This window comes from Balaenoptera borealis (genome assembly GCF_965194805.1).
Source record: "Balaenoptera borealis genome assembly, chromosome: 14".
Taxonomy (NCBI): Eukaryota; Metazoa; Chordata; class Mammalia; order Artiodactyla; family Balaenopteridae; genus Balaenoptera; species Balaenoptera borealis.
This window is the reverse complement of record NC_138875.1, coordinates 26,286,546-26,307,664: the sequence shown is the minus strand read 5'-3', so window position 1 is coordinate 26,307,664 and position 21,119 is coordinate 26,286,546. Positions and strand designations below refer to the sequence as shown.

The 21,119-nt window shown below is 50.6% G+C and overlaps 2 protein-coding genes across 8 annotated transcripts in view; one reads left to right on the top strand and one right to left on the bottom strand.

The window, feature by feature from the left end:
* The window catches only part of SKOR2 (SKI family transcriptional corepressor 2), a 49,802-nt gene extending 44,807 nt beyond the window's left edge, over positions 1 to 4,995 (bottom strand). Inside the window, exon 1 of the mRNA XM_082354646.1 lies at positions 1 to 4,995. This exon is cut by the window's left edge and continues 542 nt beyond it. Coding sequence (XP_082210772.1) covers positions 1 to 2,050 — 2,050 coding nt within the window. The 5' untranslated portion in view covers positions 2,051 to 4,995.
* Positions 4,996 to 5,114: 119 nt separating this feature from the next.
* LOC309610446 (uncharacterized protein) overlaps positions 5,115 to 21,119 on the top strand; it is a 174,984-nt gene continuing 158,979 nt past the window's right edge. For all 7 annotated transcript variants that reach the window (XR_014233943.1, XR_014233944.1, XR_014233945.1 and 4 more), the window contains exon 1: positions 5,115 to 17,377. Coding sequence is in view for 4 of the 7 variants with exons in the window: in XM_082353365.1 (XP_082209491.1) it covers positions 17,360 to 17,377 (18 nt within the window). In the remaining 3 variants the exon portion in view is untranslated. The remainder of the gene's footprint in view (positions 17,378 to 21,119) is intronic.

Sequence of the window (21,119 nt, the reverse complement as noted above, 5' to 3'; positions counted from 1 at the left end):
GGCGCTCGGAACCCTGCTCGTCGGGCTGCGGGGGCAGCAGCAGCAGCGGTGACGGCGGCTGCGGGGGATGATGGTGGTGGTGGTGTTGGTGCGGGTGGTGGTGGTGGTGGTGGTGATGCGCTTGGGCCGAGTGTGGCGCGCCCGCGGACGCCCCGTGCAGTTTGGCCAGGCTCTCTGCGTCGTCCTTGCCGCCCACCGGCCGGAAGGCGCTGGAATGGTGATAGCTGCCTCCGCCGGCTTTGCGCCCCTCCAGGAGGTGCGGGTGGTGGGGCGCGGGCACTCGGGCACCCACGGGGCACGCTCCGGCGGCCGCGGCCCCAGCCCCAGACACGGAGCCCGGGTCGGCCGGAGGCGTGGAGCCCGCACTGCAGTCCCCGCCGCTGCCGCCCGGGGGCGACTCGAAGAGCGCGTCGCGAGCGCCCGCGCCGCCCGCAGGAGGCGGCGGGCCGGAGCCCGGGCCGTTGGCGACGACCGGAGGGGGCTGACCCGGCGGGGGGGCCGCTTCGGCGCTCCCGCCCGCGCCGCCGGGCTCGGCCAGGTCCAGGAAGGCCTGACGCAGCAGGGCCGGGCTTTCTCCCAGCGCGCAGCCGAGCGCCGAGGGCGGCTGCGGCGGGGGCTGTAGGTATGTGGGCACGGGAAGCCCGCCCGGGGTCCGCGGAGGCCAGAACATGCAGAAGGGAGGGTAAAAGGCGTCCTTGCGGCCCGCGGGCCAGAAGAGGCCCGACAGGCCGGCCTTGGGCGCCGCGCCTGCGCCGCCCGCACCCCCCAGGGCCTCGGCCGCGGCGCCCGCGTCCTCCTTCTTGTGGCACAGGCCGAAGGCGGCGGCTGCAGCCGGGAAGGTGTAAGGATGCGGGAAGAGCCCCCCGCAGCCTGGGAACTTCTGCAGCACGCCCCCGAACGAGCCCTTGCTGGGCACCGGGATGACCGGATAGCTGCGTGGCCCTTTGGCGCCAGCCGCCGCGCCCGCGCCGGCGCCAACGCCCGTCACGCAGCCGCCCCCCGCGCCACCCCCGCCCGCTCCGGCGCCGCCGGAGGCCGCGGCCACCGAGAGGCTGGCGGCAGCGGCCGAAAGACTGGCGGCGGCCACGACAGCCGCCTCCTGCAGCGAGTCGTCGTCGTCTTCGAAGCGCGGCCTCTTGTGATGCGCGTGCGGCGCGCCCGCCAACTCGGCCAGAGGTGGCGGGGGCGGCGGCGGGGGCGCCCCCAGCAGGTGCGGGCCCAGCAGTCCCCCACCTCCCGCCACCGCCGCCGCCGCTGCCACAGCGGCCGCCTTGACCGAGCTGAGCGGGTGGCAGGCGGGATGCGCGCCCGGCTGGGGCAGCGCGCGCTTTCGGCTCCCGCCGTTGAACATGGCCTTGACGTCCTCCCAGGCGAATACTAGCTCGTCCTGGGGGCTCTTGTCTGTGAGTTTGAGATGACGGCGCCACGAATTGAAGTTGGCTGCGTCCGGCTGCGTGTACTTGGCGTCGGGCGTACGGTGGGAGTGGAAGATGAACTTGTTGGGCGAGAAGTACATGTTGCAGTAGCTGCATTTGATGCACTTGGCGCGGGAGCTGTTGTAGCGCGCGGGGATGAAGCTGCCGCGGCAGCCCCAGGCGCATTCGTGCGAAACGTCGAAGGCGAAGTTGTCAGGCAGCTTGGGGGGCCTGTTTTCGCCTAGGAACGACTTGCACAAACGCTCAGCCTCACGCTTAGTGATCATGCCGCAGCGGCGCGATGAGATGGGCATGGCCCCGGCGCGTCGCAGGATCTCCAGCTGCACCGGCGTGCACTGCACGCACGTGATGCCCAGCGCCACGCGGCGGTTGTGAATCTCGTTGTAGCTGAAGTTCTTGAGGAGGGTGTTGGAGATCTGCGCCAGGCATAGGCGCTCCTGCCCGTCGATCACCAACGACACGATGGGAATGCCGTAGAGGATCACCTGGCCCACCTGGTTGGGTTTCAGGTTGGCGTGGCCCGGCCGCGGCTGGTTCAGCGCGTCGGGCTGGAAGGCGCTCGACGGTGATGCCAGCAGGATGTCGTTGGGCCCCGGCAGCGGGCTGGAAGCCATCTCCTCCGCCGCGGAAACCCGGGCCGAGCCCTCCGGGTCGGCCTTGGAGACTGGAAGGGAAAGGAGAAAGCGTTGACTAGAGCTTTTTCAGTTTACAAAGAGAGGGGTGGGTTGAGTCGCTAACTGAAGAATTATAATCACTTCCTTGCTTTGGTTAAGATATAATTATCACTGGGCAAAGGAACCAAGTTTCAGACACAAGGAAGTCATCTCTTAAATTTCCTCAAGGTCATCCTTTGGAAATGCAGGAATTTGCAATTGCTTTTCTTCGGTTCTAAATATCCAAAGTAAATTTTTAAAAAGTCAGTTCCTAAGAAACTCAAGACCTTATCCCCAATTTATAGAAGCTGTTAGAATAAAATGGCACTCCTGCTATAAATTAGGAAGTAATGATGACAGTTGTAACTAGTACAGGTTATAAAAGTTATGGAAAACTGAGGCTTAGCCATTGAAGCCCAAATTTTAAAAGAGAGACCAGTCGCATTTGCTTGAAAATAGATTGATTTTGGTTTAAAAAAAAAAAAAACCCAAACCTTTTAAAAAGTAATTTTTGTGGCATCTGTGGTTTCCTTGAGGGAAATTCACTACTCGTTGAGACACAGCTCATTAAAGCAAAACGAAATCCCTTCTCCCTTATCTTTGCCATTAGATATTTTGATACTTTAATTAGAAATTTTGGGGGAAAATGTACAAACCTATATGCAAGATTGCACCAAAACAGGCGTTTCACTTTCAAGGGTTCAAAAAGCCGCTTGCTAAACTTGAGTGGTTCCGGTTCCAATAGGTGGCTTTAAAAGATGAAGTTGTACACTTGAAGATATTCAAAAACTGTTTGCCTGTCATTTCCATGACAATGAGCAAATAAGTACAGGCAAGAGTGTTAAGCCCAGAAACAGTGCAAAGAAACTGAACAATTCTTGGGGGTCATTATTGATGGGCTTTAAAAGGCAAATTTAGTTGAAAGGTGAACCACTTTCTGTGACATTTCTTTTTCTGATCTATGTAGATATCTCTTTACCTTATTGGGGGTGGGGGGAAGTGCCCCACGGTAGGAATAATCCTTGGACTAGGTAATCTGCGGGAGCACTGAAAGCAGAAGCCCAGGGTTGGGCCTGCGGTAAAATTCCTGTCATCTCTGGTCAACGGGATACTTAATGGGGGAAAACAGCCAGTAAATTGAAAATACAGAAAAAGCAAGCGAAAGAAACCTTTGTGACAACACTGCTAAGTCAAAACAAGCAAAGTGGCTCATTCCCTGCGAAACTGACAGTGACCTTTGCACAGCTACTTGTCCAGGGCAGCTGCTAAGACTATCGTTTGCCCTGGAAAATCACCGGTGGCCGTCGCATCACCACTTTCCGCCAAGGACACTGGATTTTGTTATTACAGAGATTTCAGTGAATACACTAGTGTACCCCTTTACCCAAATTGTCATATCCTGGTCCTCTCTGGGCCCCTGTGACCTCTATCCCGACAACCTTTGCCCTTCTGACCCCTGGATCCTCAGCTCTCGTTACGTTCTGTGGCCTCCAGGAAGGGTGAACAAACCTCAATGCGATCAACGAGACGAAAGCCAGGCTTGTCACTTCGGATGGATCAAAGACAATATTTCCAGGGGACGGGGTGTTAAATGGCACAGTGATATCTGGGCCTGATATAACCAGCCCTAACTTTGCCAGATGGTCCTTCAATCCTCATTCCCCTCCCAAACAAGATTCTTATTATCTTCATAAGACCCTGGGATAACGGCAATGCGGGCGGCGGGCCTGGCCTAGCGGGGAGCTGGCTAGAGACCCGCAGCCTGAGCAGCTGTAGACTGGGCAGAAGTGTCTCCTACTGGGTTGCTCCACTTTCACCCCAAGCTCTCCCAGAGACTCCTGTCAGAGCAGAGACACAAATAAAAGGGTTTAGGTTGGGGGATTTTTAAAAGGGAGTGAGGGAAGAATAGACAATTAAAAGTTAGTTGAACTGAGAAAGAAAGCTGGCGAACTTCCCTATCTGACTGACGAGCCAACGACTCTCAACTTAACGCCCCAGGCTCCCAAACCAATCACTACCGAAGCCCTCCGCTGCCCCTCAACCTAACCGGAAAATCCCACCGCTCGGGATCCCAAATAATGAACCGCGAGCTGTGCGCCGAGTGGGGGCCGGCTGGTTCCGGCAGTACCTGGTAACCCCTAGCTGCCTTTACGCGCGTGGCTGCCGGCCCATCTTCCGAGGTCGCTCGGAGGCGAAGCATCCAAGCGGGTCCTGGAATCCAGCGGGCGGGACTTCAGAGGGCTCCGCGTGAAGATCCTGGCGCTCGTCGGCTCTAATGGCGCTTGTACCCCGGCCCGCGGAGAATGACCGCCTGAATTGCTGCGGGCGTCCCCTCGACCGCAGAAAGTGTGGGCGCGCGGAAACCTGCGGCAGGCGAGCCCCAGGTGGAGTGCAGTCTGACAGCGCCTTTCTCTGTCTCTGAACTCGTGTCGGACCGAGGGGACGCCACCCAGCGGGCAAGGTGACGTCACCGTCTCCCTGACACTCCACATTAAAGGGCTGGCATGTTACAGGGAGGGAGGGGGGAGAGCGAAAGGGAGAGCGAGCAGCTTCGAGATCCTTTCTCAGCAGGCACGAAAGCTAACACCTAACCAACCCGCAACTGCCAACAACCTCTCCAATGAGCAAACGCAGCAATGGTGCTGGAGCCGTAGATCTGATTTAGGAGTGGAAAGCTATATAGTCTGCGTGATCCCTGGGACCTGGATCCTGGAGGCCCCGGATTCTAGAAGGACGCCTCTAAATTGACTGTATCCCTGCCAGTTATTATCTCCTCCCCTCATTTCTCTGAGCCACCCTCCTTCGCGAATGACCTCTCAGGTACGCGGTGCAAATCAGTAGCCTCACTGTGTCTCCGAAGATATAGGAATCACAGTTCACAGTTAGCCGGAGAATAGAATAGTTTCAGTGCTCCTTTGAAACTGTGAAATGAGAAAAGCGGGGCGGGGCGGGGCGGGGCGGGGCGGGGGGGGGTGGCGTTCTGCAAAGCGTGCTGAATCTAAGAACTTGGAAGGAAGCGTGGAGAATGTCTTCATTTTTGGATACACATTTGCCTTTTTAGGACAAGATACAGAGTGGCATTCTCTATTTTGTAAAGTGTGCAATTAAGTGAGGACCCCAATGAGTGCATGTGTGCACTCGTCAGTCAACTTCATTCAGAATAGTTCTCCATCCCATTTTATAAAACCCATGCAGGCCACTTCAGCACAAGGAAAAGGTGAGACAGGAAAGCAGGGAGGTCCCCAGCCTTGACCCGCACTTGAGCAAGTTGCCAGTGCTCCCAGAGAAGTAAATTTCTCAGGGAACTATGTAGAAACATGCCCTTAAAAAAAGGGAAATAATAATAATACTAATGAGAAGAAGAAGTAGAAGTAGGATGGGAAAAGACCATTTCCTATAGCTTCCCAAAGTAAAGCACACATACAATATAGGGAAGTGTCAGTATATTACTTCCTAATTGATCAGCTATTAGGAGTCAAAATGACCACCTCTCGTTTATCAGAAATGGAAGAAGCTGCTTATTTAGAGGACGTTCTAAGAAGAATACCTACACGGGGTGGGATTGGTAGATCTTTTAAGTTTTTCCCTTACTATCAGAGCTGAATTTTCGATTGCTGCCTGGTGAAACACACAGCCTTTAGAGTTGGGCAGTCGTATTGTAGAAATGGTTGAAAGAACAACCTCCACTAACCCGGAAGCCCAACGGGGACTACATCATAGTATCAACAACAAACCATCACTAAATTCAAGTGTGAAAGTGTGAAATCTTAACACTTCATTAAAGGTCAATAAAACAAAAGGGAGTCAATTGAACAAAAAGTGAGGGATACAGGAATTGTGGCTATTTTAAATTAATATGCAGAAAACATAGTTTCAGAGCCATGAAAATTGTAACATTTGTGTGGGCATAAGTTTCAAACGGCAGTGAAATTATATTTCACCCAACTCCTAGTTTCTGAAGTCACCATCGGCACTAATTAGGCTCTGTTCTAAGGGGCTGAAGTCAACTGAATGCTCCCTCCCTAGTGCCCTGGAAGCCCCCCATCCTAGAAGAAGGGAAACTCACACTATGCCTGCCTGGCTCATTTGCCAAAAGAGCGTCATTTTCATTCACGAATCCATTCCTGCGGAAGGCTGAAGGCCACCTGCAAGCCTGCTCTTCTGAAGGTTCCCGGGCCCCGACTGGTTATTCCTCCTCTCTGAGGTCAGGAGCTCCCACAAAGGGAGGTCTTGGCTTGCTTACACTTCCTAGAGCCCAGGCTGCTAGAAAGAAAGCCTGAAAATGGGGCAGATTTTAAGACCGAAAATGGGGAGAAGTGAAAAGTCCTATCACCTCATTAATGTACCACAGGAAAATGCGTGGTCGCTGCCAAGAAGGAAGATCATGTGGTGCTTTTATTCCCTTTTATTTCGCTCTTTCCATCTTTGACCCCCAAAAGGCTCCTCTTCCCCTACAGATCCCTACTTAAAAAAAAAAATGTCTGTAAAAACATATTTTTTTGAAAAGAGAAACTGGATGAATCTTTGCCTTCCCTCCCATCCTTGTTTACCCTGAGGACTGAATCCATGCCTGAGTGGTACCTGTAGCCACCCCCTTACCTCATCTTTCAACATAAACATTTATACATTAGCTTCGTGGCTTACTGCCATACAAACCTGTGACTTTATTTTAATGCAAAGAAGTTTCACTGGAAAGAGAAACGTGTGATGTTAGGTTAAGTACTTTTGCACAAATAATTCTAAAAATAGCATTTTTATTTTATTTCCCCAGTGAGTCTGGGGTGCCTGTTTGAGCTGTCAGGCCAAGTATAGTTTTGGAAGGTGAAGGTGGAGAACAATTGTTCAGAGCCAGACTCCGTGCTCCAGCAAATCCTCACCATGAGTCTGGAGCTGGACTTCAGAATTACAGTCTTTTTATACGTTTTTGAGTGTGTGAGCAACTTTCTGTCACTCACTGTCTCTCTGATTCTTTGCTGTCCCCTAAGTTTGAACAGGTCTCCTGATGGTTCCCCACTGCCCTTCAATTTTCCTTTTCCAGACCAGGGGCGCCTGATCCTTGTCAGTCCCTGTCCTGGCCCCCGAGACCTTGGCAAGCGGGGAGCAGGGAGGAGCAGGCGGTGGCGGGAGGCAGCGGGTAGGGGCCGAGTTAATCAATGCTTTCCTGTTCGAGCAGACATGCATTTTACACCTCGGGACTCTCCTCAGCCGGCTAATTGATTCAAATTGTTTTATTGGTTAAACTGGTGTCACCCGTTTGCATGATCTATCACCGCACGGAGGAGAGCATTTCCACTCTCATCTCCGTTCCGAGCGGCTGCGGTTTACCCAGGCCAGGGACAGGTAAAGGAGCCAGACACCGGACCCAAAGGAAAACCACAAACCGAGCTGGCTCCCTCGGAACTGGAGAAGTGCCGCCTCCATGCAGGCGCACGCGGCGGGTGCAGCAGCGTGGATGGAGGTTTCTAGCTGCAGTTTTTTTTAACAATTGGTTGAAGCGAACCCAAACCTGGCCAGAATGTCCTACACTTTGGAAGCAGACTGTTCCGAGAGGCAGCGTGGGAATCCCGCCAGGTTCGAGTGGAAGGGCAAAGCCGAGGAGCTGTCCGCGGTGCTGACGCGAATGCAGAGCTCCGTGGCGCAGCAGATCCTACTGCGTTCAAGGCCCTCCCGGAAGAAGCCTCCCAGTCTGCAATCATCGGAGCCCTAGATTCGGCTCTGGGCTCCAGCATGGCCTTGCAGACTTAAGAGGCAAGGGGCGACACAGAAACACACCCCCGTACTTCTGGCACACCTGCTCCATCTACAAGGACTGAGAAATCCAGCCACTCCCCACCCCCACGCCTGTGTTTTGCATTGACACGAAAGGAAGATAAAGGCCTTAATATAAATTCATTAAAATTAGAGACACCAGATATTCCCTCTCATTCTACTCCCAGCCTGGGTATTGGAGAACCCATGACAGTTACAGATCAAAGAAACAGCTTCTATCTCTCTCACTCATTCCCTCTTACCCCATTCTCAGCTCTTCGGCAAGAATATTACTGCTTCTGTGTCCCTGAAATAGGTGTCCTTGGCATTGGTATTTCTGCATCAGGTAGGGCAAGAAATGGTTTCCCTATTAGTTCCAAGTCTGCAAAAGTAGACCTGCATGGCCCGGAAAGAAACTGGAAGGCTGGCAAAACTACCAGGGACAGAAGAATTCTCATATATCAGAAAGTACAGGAGATTCAGTTAGACTGAAACTGGGTACAGATTCCTCCTCAGTCACTTACTAGTTGTGGAATTTTGCTTTGATACCTAACCTCCCCAAGCCCTAGTTTCTTCATCTGCAAAATGAGGAGGTTGATATGTAGCCCACAGGGGTATTATGAGAATTAAATAAGATAATATATGTAAAATGCTTGGCACACAGTAGTCATTTAATACATGCTAGCTTTAAAAGCACCTTCCTCGGAGAATGGAGACAAGCTTAGGCCTGTACTGTTACAAGATATGTTTGAAGTCTTTAATAGCTCCAGAGTAAAAGATTTCAAAGGCAGTTTAGTTTCATGGTGAGCAGAGAGGGAACCAAATTCCCCGGAGGAGTCTTAGTCCTTTTCATTAAAATTTTATCCTGTCCCCTAATTGGTCTAGTGTTTATTTTGTATACAGGTGGCCAGAACCTTAGCTACTATTTGCTTAACCAATTTAAAATAAGTTGATAACAAAAATTAGCAATGGTAATGGCCATAATGATAATAATTGCTGATAGCCCTCAGTTCCCTCTTTCTACCCAAAAGAGCTTTCTGCAGCCTGGCAAGCCCAGCTTAGACTCCCCGGTTTTTCCTCCATTGCTCTGGCTGGAGTTATATGAAGGAAACCAAGGACCAGGAGCAAACCAAAGCTCATCCATTATGGAAATCATAGAAGAAATGAGAAAGGCCTCTGAGCCTTTTTTAAATAAATACTGTCCATAAACGGGAACCCTTTTCCTGGGACCAGAGTATCCCTGGAGAAGTACAATGAGAGCACAAACCTAAAAAATCTAAACCATAATTGAGGAAGGGAAGAGAAAATGAACACATTTTGTACTGTATCCCTGCCCCAGTGATCCCTTGAGTTCCTCATGCACCAATGACTATGGGAATCAGTAGTTTCTTTCTTATCTTTCAAACAAACACCTTTATAAGAAAATAAAGACTGTAGGAGAAGGAACCAAGGCTTAACTCCCCTTAATCAGAGGAAACCATTCTCACAAGAAAACTTGCCCTTGGGTCAGTGGCAGAGAAAGCTCTTACCCTACCAGTTCACAGAGGCCAGGGACTAATGGAAACATTTGCTGTTGGACTTTCTTTTTTTATAACAAAGAATTCACAGTTCTTCACAAGTCCTCACAAACTTGTAAACACAGCAAAGTACTCACATGTGCACATAGTTTACATGAAGTAATAAAATCCAGAATGGAACATGAACTTGGTATACTTGATGGTTACTTAGCAAATATTAGTTGAGCAAGATAAAATTCAAAGGAACACAAAATACCTGAGGACACACATAGGCTATGGATGCATGCTCCCTGAACACACCTGCGAATGTGCATCAAAGAGGGACATTGGCATAAGGAATAGCCCACTAGGCTCTCTCCCTTCCCTGTCTTCTCCTTTCTCTCTTTCTGTGCATGCATACACATATGTACCAGCCCCCGCCACTTCCCTCCTCCCCATGTTGGGAGGGAGGGGGTCCTTTGAAATGGAGGTGGTCCCAGCTGGAAAACCCCAGAGCTCATTTAGATCACATCACTTCAGGCTTTTGTCTCTGCTCCTGAATAACCTAGGCCGCCACAACAAAAGGATAGGCATCTACATGGAGTTTTCATTGGCAAAGATGCGTCTCAAAGATGCTGCTGTAATAATGAATAAGAAGGAAAGATGCTTGCCTTTTTTGATTGCCACTCCTAAAGAAGGGAGAGGAGAAAAGGGAGAAAAGGAAAAGGAGACAGTGGAGCAAGAAATAGAGATTGTGGGAGAGAAAACTAAGGCAAGTATTTCAGTGGATTTATGCAAAAGAGTCTTTAATTGTATGAAGATTCCAACTACCACCAAGAACAAGAAATGTGGTTTGAGGCTTAAAAACAAAACAAAACAAAACCTGGCTCTTTTGTTTCAGGGAAGCAATTTAAGGTGTAACTGAGGCTGAGGATGCAGAAAGGGTGTGGAGCAGGATCTTTTAAAGCTTGGGGAGGGGAAGCAGAGGAGTAGAAGTAGGGGGAGGGGCTGTAGATTGTCTGTTGACATGTCGCAAGAGAGAAAATGACATAGATATACATTTAACATCTCCCCAGCGACACTGGTGGAGGGAACACTGGATTTTATTTCCTGGGGAAATAAAGGCATTTTTCCCCCTTTCCTGTTCTCTTCCTTCTCACCCCTCCCCATTTGAAAATTTTCTACTTTGCCATCAAGCTTGATCCCATTAGCTAATACATTATTAAACTATCATGTGCTCTCAGGCTGCCCAATAAGCATCATGCCTTCAGCTTTCCTCCTGCCTGCAGTTGTTAGCTCAGTGGTAGCAAAAGGTGAAATTAGATAATAGCAAAATAAATCCCAGGGTAGAGGGGGGTAGAAATCTGAGTCACTGATTTTTTTTCCCCTGAAAAATAGCAACCAGTGAAAATTCAGAGGGAGTGTTCAGAGGAATTTTCTATTTTTGTGTATTTAAAAGTACTTTTTAAGCAAAAAGGCTTTCCCTCATGAGGTTCAAAGTGAAAGCATAGCTAACCAGATCAAAGACAATAACCAATCCCAAACTTTTTCAAGATGCATTATGATATCATCGACAAACTCTTAATGTTGGCAAATAATTAAAATTTCCATCTTTTAGAACTGTGTAACCTTGGGTGTCTTAGAAACAAATTGTACAAACAAACCATGGAGATGAGCACTGAGGGTTTCAGAGGAGATATAATGAACCAACTTTAATTACTAACTTGAAATTAAAAATGTAATATACAGATTTAAATTTATTTTCACCTAAATTGTGTATAAAATTATATGGCTTTTGCAGGCTAAGAAATGCTTTGTAACCAGCCATGCTACTAAAAAGTCTGAAGTACTTTCCAAAACCGAGTTCCCAGACTCACACAGTAATAATGATACATTTATCATTACTGATGACCACCTACTGGGTAATTATTGCTTTGTTACTACGAGTACAATCAAGAGATTTCTTTATTTACTGTTAACATTCACTTAAAACTGAATGTTAATGACTGTTCTGAATTCACCAAAGAGAGTTTTCTGTTATATTTCAGAAGTACTTACATTCTGGTTCAGAAATGGAAAACCATATTGTAACAAAGTGGAAAGCTGGGTGAGCGCTTGGCTCTCACCCTCTCCTGAGAATGAAAACGGCATTCTGAGGAATTCTGGAGCAAGATTTTCCAGCTCAGAGTTGCAAAAGGTTAACATAATGCAACCACTTGACTTGTGCTAATTATGTAAGTATTTTATTACAGGAGATTCATTCATTATTGATACATGTTTGCAGTAACTTCCTGCTTGGGGGAGTTATATTTTATATGAGAAGTAAACAACCCATGGCTCCAGGGCTGGCCTCCTCTCCCCCAGATCTGATTTCCTCCCACCACTTTGTCTAGTTTCACAACCCTACTGGGTTGTTGTATCCCCACTGAGGCAGAAAGACAATTCCCTAAAACTGTCCCTATTCTCTTGCCTTTTCCCGTCCCCATTCAGAACTTCCCAGTTCTTTAAAAGGTAAGAGCTCAGGGTGTGGAGAGTGTTGGGATGGGGATGAAGTGGGTGAGAAAATAAAACTGGTTTTAGTGTTTTCTTTCATATCACATAAAGATGAGAGAATTTTCATTAAAAATCTAGACTCCTTGAGGCTTGGCCACCAACCTTCCTCTTTGGAAGCTACTCTCTGCTCCCACCCAGAAAAGCCAGGCTGGCCTTCGGTATATTCAGAGCTGGTCCTTAGGGAAGTGGGGGTGGTGGAAGCTGTTAACCAATGGAAAGGTTACAAAAAGGTGGGAGCCCAACCTCACAGCCAGTGGTAGTTGCTACAGTCTACAATATTTTCTTCCCAGGGCCTATCCCAAGTTGCACTAGGAAAAGACAAGACATGGCTTTGCTTGTGGAATGGACTCAGTGAGGCCCTGTGAAGGATTGTGCTGGATGCTTGGCTTAAGGGCCCTCAGGAGTTTCACTCTGAAAGCATGCACTGGCCATCTGAGGCTAGCCATCTGGTGAGAGGCCAGTGTCTCCTAAAGGGGCCAGAAGGCTCTGGAATGGGCCTCCAACCTAGGAGCAAGGGTTTCCTCTTAGGCTTTCTTCCAGATTCTGAGACCCCTGCCTAAGAGTCTCAGTTCAGAGCTGGGGCAAACACAAGGTGCCAGAGGTCAGCATGCTTAAGGCCCTCAAAGGAAGTCAGGAATTGGAGATGATGGAGGGGCAGGGGAAGAGCATGGAGCAGTGTGTGTGTGTGTGTGTGTGTGTGTGTGTGTGTGTACTACCCTGTTCTTCAAGGTTTGGTGTAGGAAGATGAGAATGAACAAGCAAGAGGCTGAAGTCCCAAAATTTTGGACCAGTTTGAAAAGAATGAAATGGTATGGTCTGGGATGGAGTGAGGAGGTGGCTTTGGGGAGGTGCCTGCAAACTGGGACTGGGCAGGACTTGCCACAGGCTGGGGAAGAACTGACAGAGTGCAAAGCCTAGGTTCACCCCTGGGCCTCTACTATCTAGCCCAGAACTTCTGCACTTTGGGTGTGGGCATGTGAATGACAGATGGCTAGAGGATGACTAGAGTTCAAAGGGCTCTGGGAAGATGAGTCCTGGATAGAGGAGAGGGAATGGGTAAAGTGCTGAGACTGGGTCTTGGGTAGGTGCTCCGGGCTTGGTCAGCACAACCTCACTCCCCTGGGTGCTTTGCTTCCCTGCTTTTACCCACCCCGGGGTGCCTGGGTGTAACCTCTCTGCGATCTACAGAGGAATACCGTTCCCAGCAAGGCTTACTTAATGGTCCTTTAACAAACCCTTCGATCTCTTTGGCCGCCCTGGCTCTCGCCTGCCTCCTCCTTCTTCCTTTTCTCCACTGCCTCCATCAGTTATTTATGACCAGCGTTAATTATTCACGAAAAGAGAAAACTCCAGCTTTGGGAACTTTACTAGGAGCGTTTGGGGGTTTCTCCCTTTCCCGCCTCCAGGTGGGCTTGAGTCTTGAGGATTTTGGGGGACTGTATTTGGCCGGATCCTGCTTTGAAGTGGGGAAAGGGAAGCCCAGTGGTTGGGCAATGGGGAAGGGGGCGGGTGTACCCTTCTTCCTGGTCAGCTCCAGCCTCTTCCTGCGAAGTGTAAACTCCTGGTCAGCTCCTGCCTCTCCTTGCCAGGTGTGAACTCCAGGGACGGGACCCGGAAGTTACTAGGCGCGCTCTCGGGAGTCGCTGTCCGGCTTGGAAGTGCTGAAACCGCGCGTGGGCTCTGGGGCTGCGGGGTGTGGGAGCGAAGACGTGGCCGCAGTCCCGGGCAGGGTAGCCTCTTTCCACAGCGTCTCCAAGAAGTCTCGTTAGCCTTTTCTCTCTCTCTCTCTCTCTCTATACGGTCCCCCTCCCCCACCCCCACGCACGCAAATGACACTAGAACATTGTAACCAAAGATTAATTGCCTTAATCAAATCGACCTGCCCTCTGCAGTTAATCTTTTAGCAACAAATTAGAGACAGTTTACCTCAACCTCCCGGGTCAGGCGGAGAGAGGAGGAGGGATGGACAGGGTGGGAGAGTTTGACAAAATCCACAAACGGTGAGGGGTGGGGATTGGGAATGGGTGCGCGTTTAAAGCGGGAGGGGAGGGGAGGAGGTAGGGGTCAGCTGTGGGGTTGTGACGGCGGTCAGAAGTTCCTGGAGTCCCTTTCAACCCATTTTTCCCCAAAGGAGAGGAGGCCGAGCGCGGAGGACGAGGCCACTTACCTGTCTGCGCCGCCCTCGCGGTCTTCAGCCCTCCGCGCTCAGTCCACCCCGCCTGCCTCGCGCTCCGCGGCTCCACTGCCGCTCTCTGACTCCCGCGGCGCCGGCCGCCTCCCCCCGCGCGAGATCCGCTGCCGCGGCCCGTCGCCCGCGGTCCTCTGCACTCTCGCTCGCGGTCGGGTTTTCCACTGCGACTCTGTCCCGTCCTGACTCTCCCCTTCTGTGTGGTCTTCCGCAGACACCCAGCTCTTCCCACTCGCTTCCCGGGCAAGTTCGTAAGTTTGGGGTGAGGGTCGCTCTCCTCGAGCCCAGCTTCTCGGCTTAGCTTGCTAAGATCCGCACCCCCCACTCCCCAGCCCAGACGTAGGTCTCTGACGCCGCCTGTTGGTCAGGCAGGGCAGGGCAAGGAGAGGAGCCCTGCGCCAACCTCAGCCTCCCACCCATCACCCTTCCACGCCCAGGGGTACAAACAGAAGGGAAAGGAGGCGAGGGCTGGAGACCTGATAATTGGAGTGGGGCCAGGGGCAAGAGGGAACAATTTGCTCTGGGGGCATGCAGGCCGGGCAGGCAGCTTGGGCTCCCTGCCAGAAGTGTTATCCCAGGGCGCGCAGGTGCGCCTCACTTGTGTTGCCCGAGGGCAGTGCACTAAAAGCCAGCACTCTCTCCCAGTCTTCTGGGGAAAGACCACCTGAGGTGAGGTCAGGCCCGGGGCGGGGGAGGGACGGCTTCGTAGGGGGCGCTGATCCTGGGCACCCAATGTGCATCTTCAGAACAGCGGGTGGGGAGGGGTGCTGGGAAAACTGGAGAAAGGAGAATTAGTCCTTCCCAGCACTACCAGGGAGGAAAGCTTTAGGGACAAACTCATATGCCGCTTTTAAAAGAAAAGTTAGCAGAATCCATCTCATTATGAGCGTCAGACGCTTGGAAGGGCGAGCACCAGCCAGGGAGTCCAGTCGAAGTCCAGCGCTTTGGCCGGGGATGGTGGGGATATAGGCCGAGTTTGGGAGTACTGTGGTGTTACAAAGGCAGCCTTTCTGGCTCAGGCCTGGTCCCTCCCTTGGCAACTTCCCAAATGCCGGGGCGCTCATCGGATCATTCTACCCTTGGAACTTTGGGAAGCCTCGGTCTAGCCCTGACTCCACCGAGACATCCACGGAACAGAGGTTTTACCCTTCCCCCCATTCTCATCCTGTCTTTTACATTGAAAGAATTGATGGACTGTTTCTCCGCTACCCCCTCCTTCTCTAATAAACGCTTCCCATAGATTATTCGACGCAGAGAAGGAAGGCGGCTGCTTAAAAAACAAAAAGCCATAGCCCTAATGAGTTCAATTACAATGTGGTAAACACATTGCCTCTACGCTTTAATTAAGCCTGCTGCCCAATTTTAACTCATTAGTAATTCATTACGAGAACAGCCCGGCGCTGGCGGGTGGGAGGCACCCAGACCGACTGTGCGTGGCAGAGTCGACACGCCCGCAAGCCGCAGCCGACCCTAGGGCTGCGTTTGAGCAAGTCAGGTTTGCGACCCAGTGACCTCACGCACTAGAGTCCCCTCTCCTAGATGCACGGGGATCAAGTTTCCTGGGCTTGAAACAGGGTTTGCAAACCTGTTGGGTGGCTGGTGGTGGTGTGGGGCTGGACCACACTGGGGGAGAAAGTCTCCGGATTACATGGGCTTTTCACTCCCAAAGTCAAATCTAGTTTCCGGGTGTGGTGCCCCCCTTGCTTCTTCCACTTTGTACTAGCTTCTGGAGAAAAATCTAAGTCTGGCCTTAGCGCCCAGCTCTGGCTACCCGTTGCAAGCTTCGGGACCCTCTCACCGGGAGAAGCTTCAATATAAATCAGACGGTGATATTTTTTTCGGGGGTTGGGGTTGGAGAATTGGAGGTGGGGGGAGGAGACTGCTGGCTAGAGAAGTGGATTTCTGAACGGGAAACTCAGACCTCTTCTTTTCCGTCTTTCGATCTCTACTCCACGCCTGGGAGCAGGGCTGGGCTTATGGCCACATTTGGAACTTTGGCAGTTGAGACCGGCCCTCTTTATGGAAGAGAAATGGGGACAGAGGGTTGCAGAATGAGTCACGCACAGGCAACGAGAGAACCCTCCTAGTCTTTCCACTTAATAATCGAGGGACAGAGTGCAAACAGTTCAAGCTCGAATCGTTCCCCTCTCCTCCCGTCTCCATTCCGCGACGGGTTCTTGGAAGAAAGTGCCTGCGTGTTCTGAGCGTCCCACGGTTCGGGTAGGAACTCGTAGGTCCCTAGGCTCCAGCGTGGAGTTTCCAAAGAGAAGGGAAGGGCCAGTGTTATGCGGTGAGGCTTTGGTTTAGAAAAGGGTCTTCCGCCCTCTTTGTAATCCTGCTCTGGGCGCGTTCTTTCGCTGGGAGGGGGAAGTTGGCACCGCACGGCGGCCTACCGCGCCCCCCTAGGTAGGAACTTTTCCCCCGGGGCAGCGGCTGGCCTGGCTCCGCCTCCCGCAGGCGCACCTGGACTCCCCTGGCTGTCTGTGCGGACCCCTTACCCCTGCCCCCTGGGCCTCGAGGAAGTGCCGGAGGCCTTTTGCCCTCCACATCCTGAAGCTTCTTCTTAGGGTTGCCAGTGCCTCTGCAGGCACCGGGCCGTTCTCGTCCCTGTCGTAAGCGGCAGCTCCTCTTGGAGGCCAGTGGATGGATTGGATTTCTTCTTCGCGGAGCGCATTGCATCCCGCAGTCCAGCCGGGTCGCGTCCAAGAAGCTCAGGGCGCGAGTCCGGGCTTCTCTGACTAGTTTCTGTGCGGTTCGCAAGCTTAGGAGGGGCGGAGGATAAGGCCTTTAACTTTCAGTCCGCCCCACCGCTTTCCTCTCTCAGCCTAGAGGCAGCAAATGCTGCGGGACCCAGCGTTCTCAGATTGGGTACTCTGAGAACAGGGGTCATGCCGAGCTTCGCTCTCCCTGGGTTCCCGGGAGTCGTCTGGGGAGAAACCGTGGCCCAGGGTGGTCTCCGCTCTGGAGATTCGCGGTGGACGGGGCACCGGAAGGCAGAGGCAGGGCGGGAGCTTCCTGGCTGGTGTGGCGCACAGGGGCGAGGACCTAGGTCCCTGATCCAAGGCTCAGCAGAAGGTTTCGTGTGTGTTGCTTGCTGCTACTTTTCACCGCACCGCGCGGCCCTGGCCCTGGGCTCTGCGGCAACGGCGCCTTCTCGCGCTCCGAGGATCGGCCGTGCGGGATTTGCCTGGAGAAGGGCCTCTCTCCAGCCCTGAGTGATTTGAAAGTATAAAAATTGGATCCCTACCTAGGCGATTAAGGCGCCTAAAATGAAGGAGGGCAGCAATGGGATCAGAAATGCGTGTAAGTTGAAAGCCTCGCAGGAAACAGGTCTTAGGATTTCCGGGTTTGGAATCCAGTTAGATGTCTGAGGGGGGACCTCCAAAGCTCTCACCCGATGAGGGCGTTTTTATCCACTGTGGGGGGGAGAGTTGCTGGGCCAAACATTTCGGAAAGGTCCCTCATGCCCAGTGTTAATTACAACTGAAGTAGATTATCTTCCTTCATTTCTTCCTTCCCTAATGCAAGGACAGGGAGGTAGGATATAATTTATTTCTGTTGACAGTGGGATAAATAAGTACGTTTTTGTATTACCAGGAATTGACTGCTGGGGGAGGATGGCTTCCTGACAGTATCAGATGGAGACTTTAGAATTGGCTTTGGGACAAGGAGGTGGCCTTGTTTATCAAGTGCTTTTGTCCAAGCTCCACTCCAAATAGCCCCTACCCTCTTCTTTTCTGACCTGCGATATTGAGAACAAAGGTAAAGGAGCCCCGTTTAAGGAGCATAGCTGCTAGGGATTTGCCTGGGTCAACTTAAGCTAACCTCGCTTCATGCAATTTGCCTACCTTTCATTTCTTTTGCAACCCTCCATAGTACCAGCTACTGTGAAGATATACCCTTACATATCAACTGTCTGTTAATATGCTAAAAATATTTTTAGCTTTCTTGAAGGGTGTCTTCAGTGGCAGGACTATTCCCCCATAGTTTAGGTCTGTAAATTGAGGGGAGGGGGGAGAAATAGGAGAGAATCAACTCTTTGGAATGGCATAGAAAGCAAAGATATTTATTAGTCCTAAATAAACAGGCTAGTAACTATTTACAAGCCTGGCTTAACAGGACTGAGAGAGCCTGGGCACTTGCTTATGAAAGGCAAGACTTAAGACAGAGCTGGGAAGTTCTGTAGGAAGAGCATCGTGAGACTCACTGTACTAGTAAAACAGGAAGTGTACTCTGACTCATGTTGGAGATAGTTTTTGAGGAGAAGGAAAAATATGTCCATGATTAAAATACTTTCCATGTGCTAGGCATATATGAAGCATTTTACATATGTGCTTTCATTTAATCCTTATGTGATTCCCATGAGCTAGGCATTATTATCTACATTTATAGATTATGAAAACTGAGGCTCAGAGAGGATACTTTTTCTCAAGGCCACACGGCAGGTAAGTGGCAAAGCCAGACTTCAAGCACAGATCTGTTTGGATCCCAAATGTGCTCCTAATCAGTAAGCCAGACCATGTACTATTTTACATACACCACACCATTTTGATCCTTCTAAGAGTCTCATTAAGTATGTATGGCCTGTGTTAGTCCCATTTGACAGGTAATAAAGTCAGAGCCCTTAGGCCCTGTTTCTCAAATGTGAGTGTGGCCCACTCCTAGAGACGGATTCTGCCAGCCAGCTTGGGATGGGGCCCAGATCTGCAGCAGGTAATTCTGAACCTGGCATTTGGTGAGTGCTATTTTGAGAAACACTGCCATAGAGGTTGGTAACTTGCTCAAGGTCATTAGGATTGGGCCAAACAGGTACGAGACCCCTGTTTGCCTATCCTCTCCATCAGGGTCTCAGTGGAAGGTGGATGACTTCTTTATTGAAATCCTCATGGTTAGAACCCAGAGACTAGGGTGAGAAAGAAGTCTGTGGCATGGCAGCAGGTTGTCCTTCTCCATGACCTCCCAGAAACCATCAGCCTTCATGGAGGTCACTGTCCTGAAGTTCCTTAAGATCACTCACCTGGAAAGTTACCTTCAGCCCACCTGGAGAGGCAGACTCAGGCCCTCCAAGCAGTCATGGCTGCCCTACCTCTGGGACTCGGCAACACTCCACAGGAAATACTGAATAGAGAGGAATGAACCACAGACACAGACTAGTCTTTCTCCACCAGAGTGTGGCTTGGAAGGGGGTGGGAAACACAGTTAAGGAGGACAAATATCTGGACCCAGCCGACATATACAATTTAAGAGAAACTCTAAATCAGGGGCCGTAGGAATGTGCATCTGACCTGGTTTATCCAGAAAGGTTGGGACTTGCCCTCTAGATGTGCGTAGGGCCTAAACTGTACCCAGAGCTATATGCATGGAAGCAGACGGACTCTGGCTCCACTGGGCACCAACAAACCTGTTGGTTGATGGCCCTTGTTTTCTTCTGTCACACTAAACTCAGTGAACATTTTAACAGAAACCTTCCACGAGCAAGTCCCCTGTTTCTCTCTGTTTTTAGGCCCAGGCAAATGTTTATCACCAAGATTAAACCAAATCACTCTCTTAACCCTTGAAAAATGGGATCTGTGAAAGCAGACAGTAGGAGATTTTTACCTGCCAAGTCATTCCTGGAAGGTTATGGGAGAAACCAAAATATTTTAGGCCCATAATCTAGCTTGGCCCTTGGGCATGTCAACACTGTCTTAGTCTTTTCAGGCTGTTATAACAAGTACCATAGACTGGGTAGCTTATAAACAATAGAAATTTATGTCTCATAGTTCTGGAAGCTGGGAAGTCCAAGTTCAAGGCACCAGCATGGCCAGATGAGGGTCCTCTTCCTAGTTCACAGTTGACACATTTTTGTTCTGTCCTCAAGTGGTGGAAAGGACTAAGGCTCTCTCTGGAGCCTCTTTTATAAGACACTAATCCCATTCATAAGGGTTCTACCCTCATGACTTAAGCACCTTCCAAAGGTCTCACCTCCTGATATTATCACTTTTGGAGGGGTCAAGATTTCAACATGAATTTTGGGGGGACACAAACATTCAGACCATAACACTGTCCTAACTGTGATACACCTTATGTTTGCAGTATGCATGAAATAATTTGACACATGTAGTTTTTTAAAAAAATAAATTTATTTATTTATTTACTTTTGGCTCCATTGGGTCTTTTTGTTGCTGCGTGTGGGCTTTCTCTAGATTGTGGCGAGTGGGGGCTACTCTTCGTTGTGGTTCATGGGATTCTCATTGCGGTGGCTTCTCTTGTTGTGGAGCACGGGCTCTAGGTGCGTGGGCTTCAGTAGCTGTGGCGCACGGGCTTAGTTGCTCCACATGTGGGATCTTCCCAGACCAGGGTTCTAACCGGTGTACCCTGCACTGGCAGGTGGATTCTTAACCACTGTGCCACGAGGGAAATCTGACACATGTAGTTTTAATAGCACATTATTAACTCTAAATGCAGTACTCATCTGCCCTGCCTTTTGGATGACACATATTCTGTATTTATCTGGCCAACCCAGAAGTAGAAACAGAAATGTATTTAATATAACAAAAATGCCAGATTTCGTGCTTCCGTTATTTTTTTAATACTTTATTTATTTATTTATTTATATTTTTGGCTGCATCAGGTCTTCATTGTGGCACGTGGGATCTTTTTTTTGTTGCAGTGGGCAGGCTCTTTGTTGTGGTCGTGAACTTCTCTCTAGTTGCGAAGCATGGGCTCCAGAGCACGTGGGCTCTGTAGTTTGTGGCTTGCGCGGGCTCAGTAGTTGTGGCGCCTGGGCTTAGTTGCCCCATGGCATGTGGGGTCTTAGTTCCCTGACCAGGGATCAAACCTACGTCCCCTGCATTGGAAGGCAGATTCTTTACCACTGGACTACGAGGGAAGTCCCTCGCTCTTCCATTATTATATCATATGGTGTGAAATTACTTGATAGTCAAGCTATTCTACTGCAACAGGGCAGTTGAAGGAGGGGCTGATGTACTTTCCATCTCTTTTTTCTTGCCCAGGAATACAATAAATATCCCACAGATTTCTTTTGTAAAAAAGCTGGCTATAG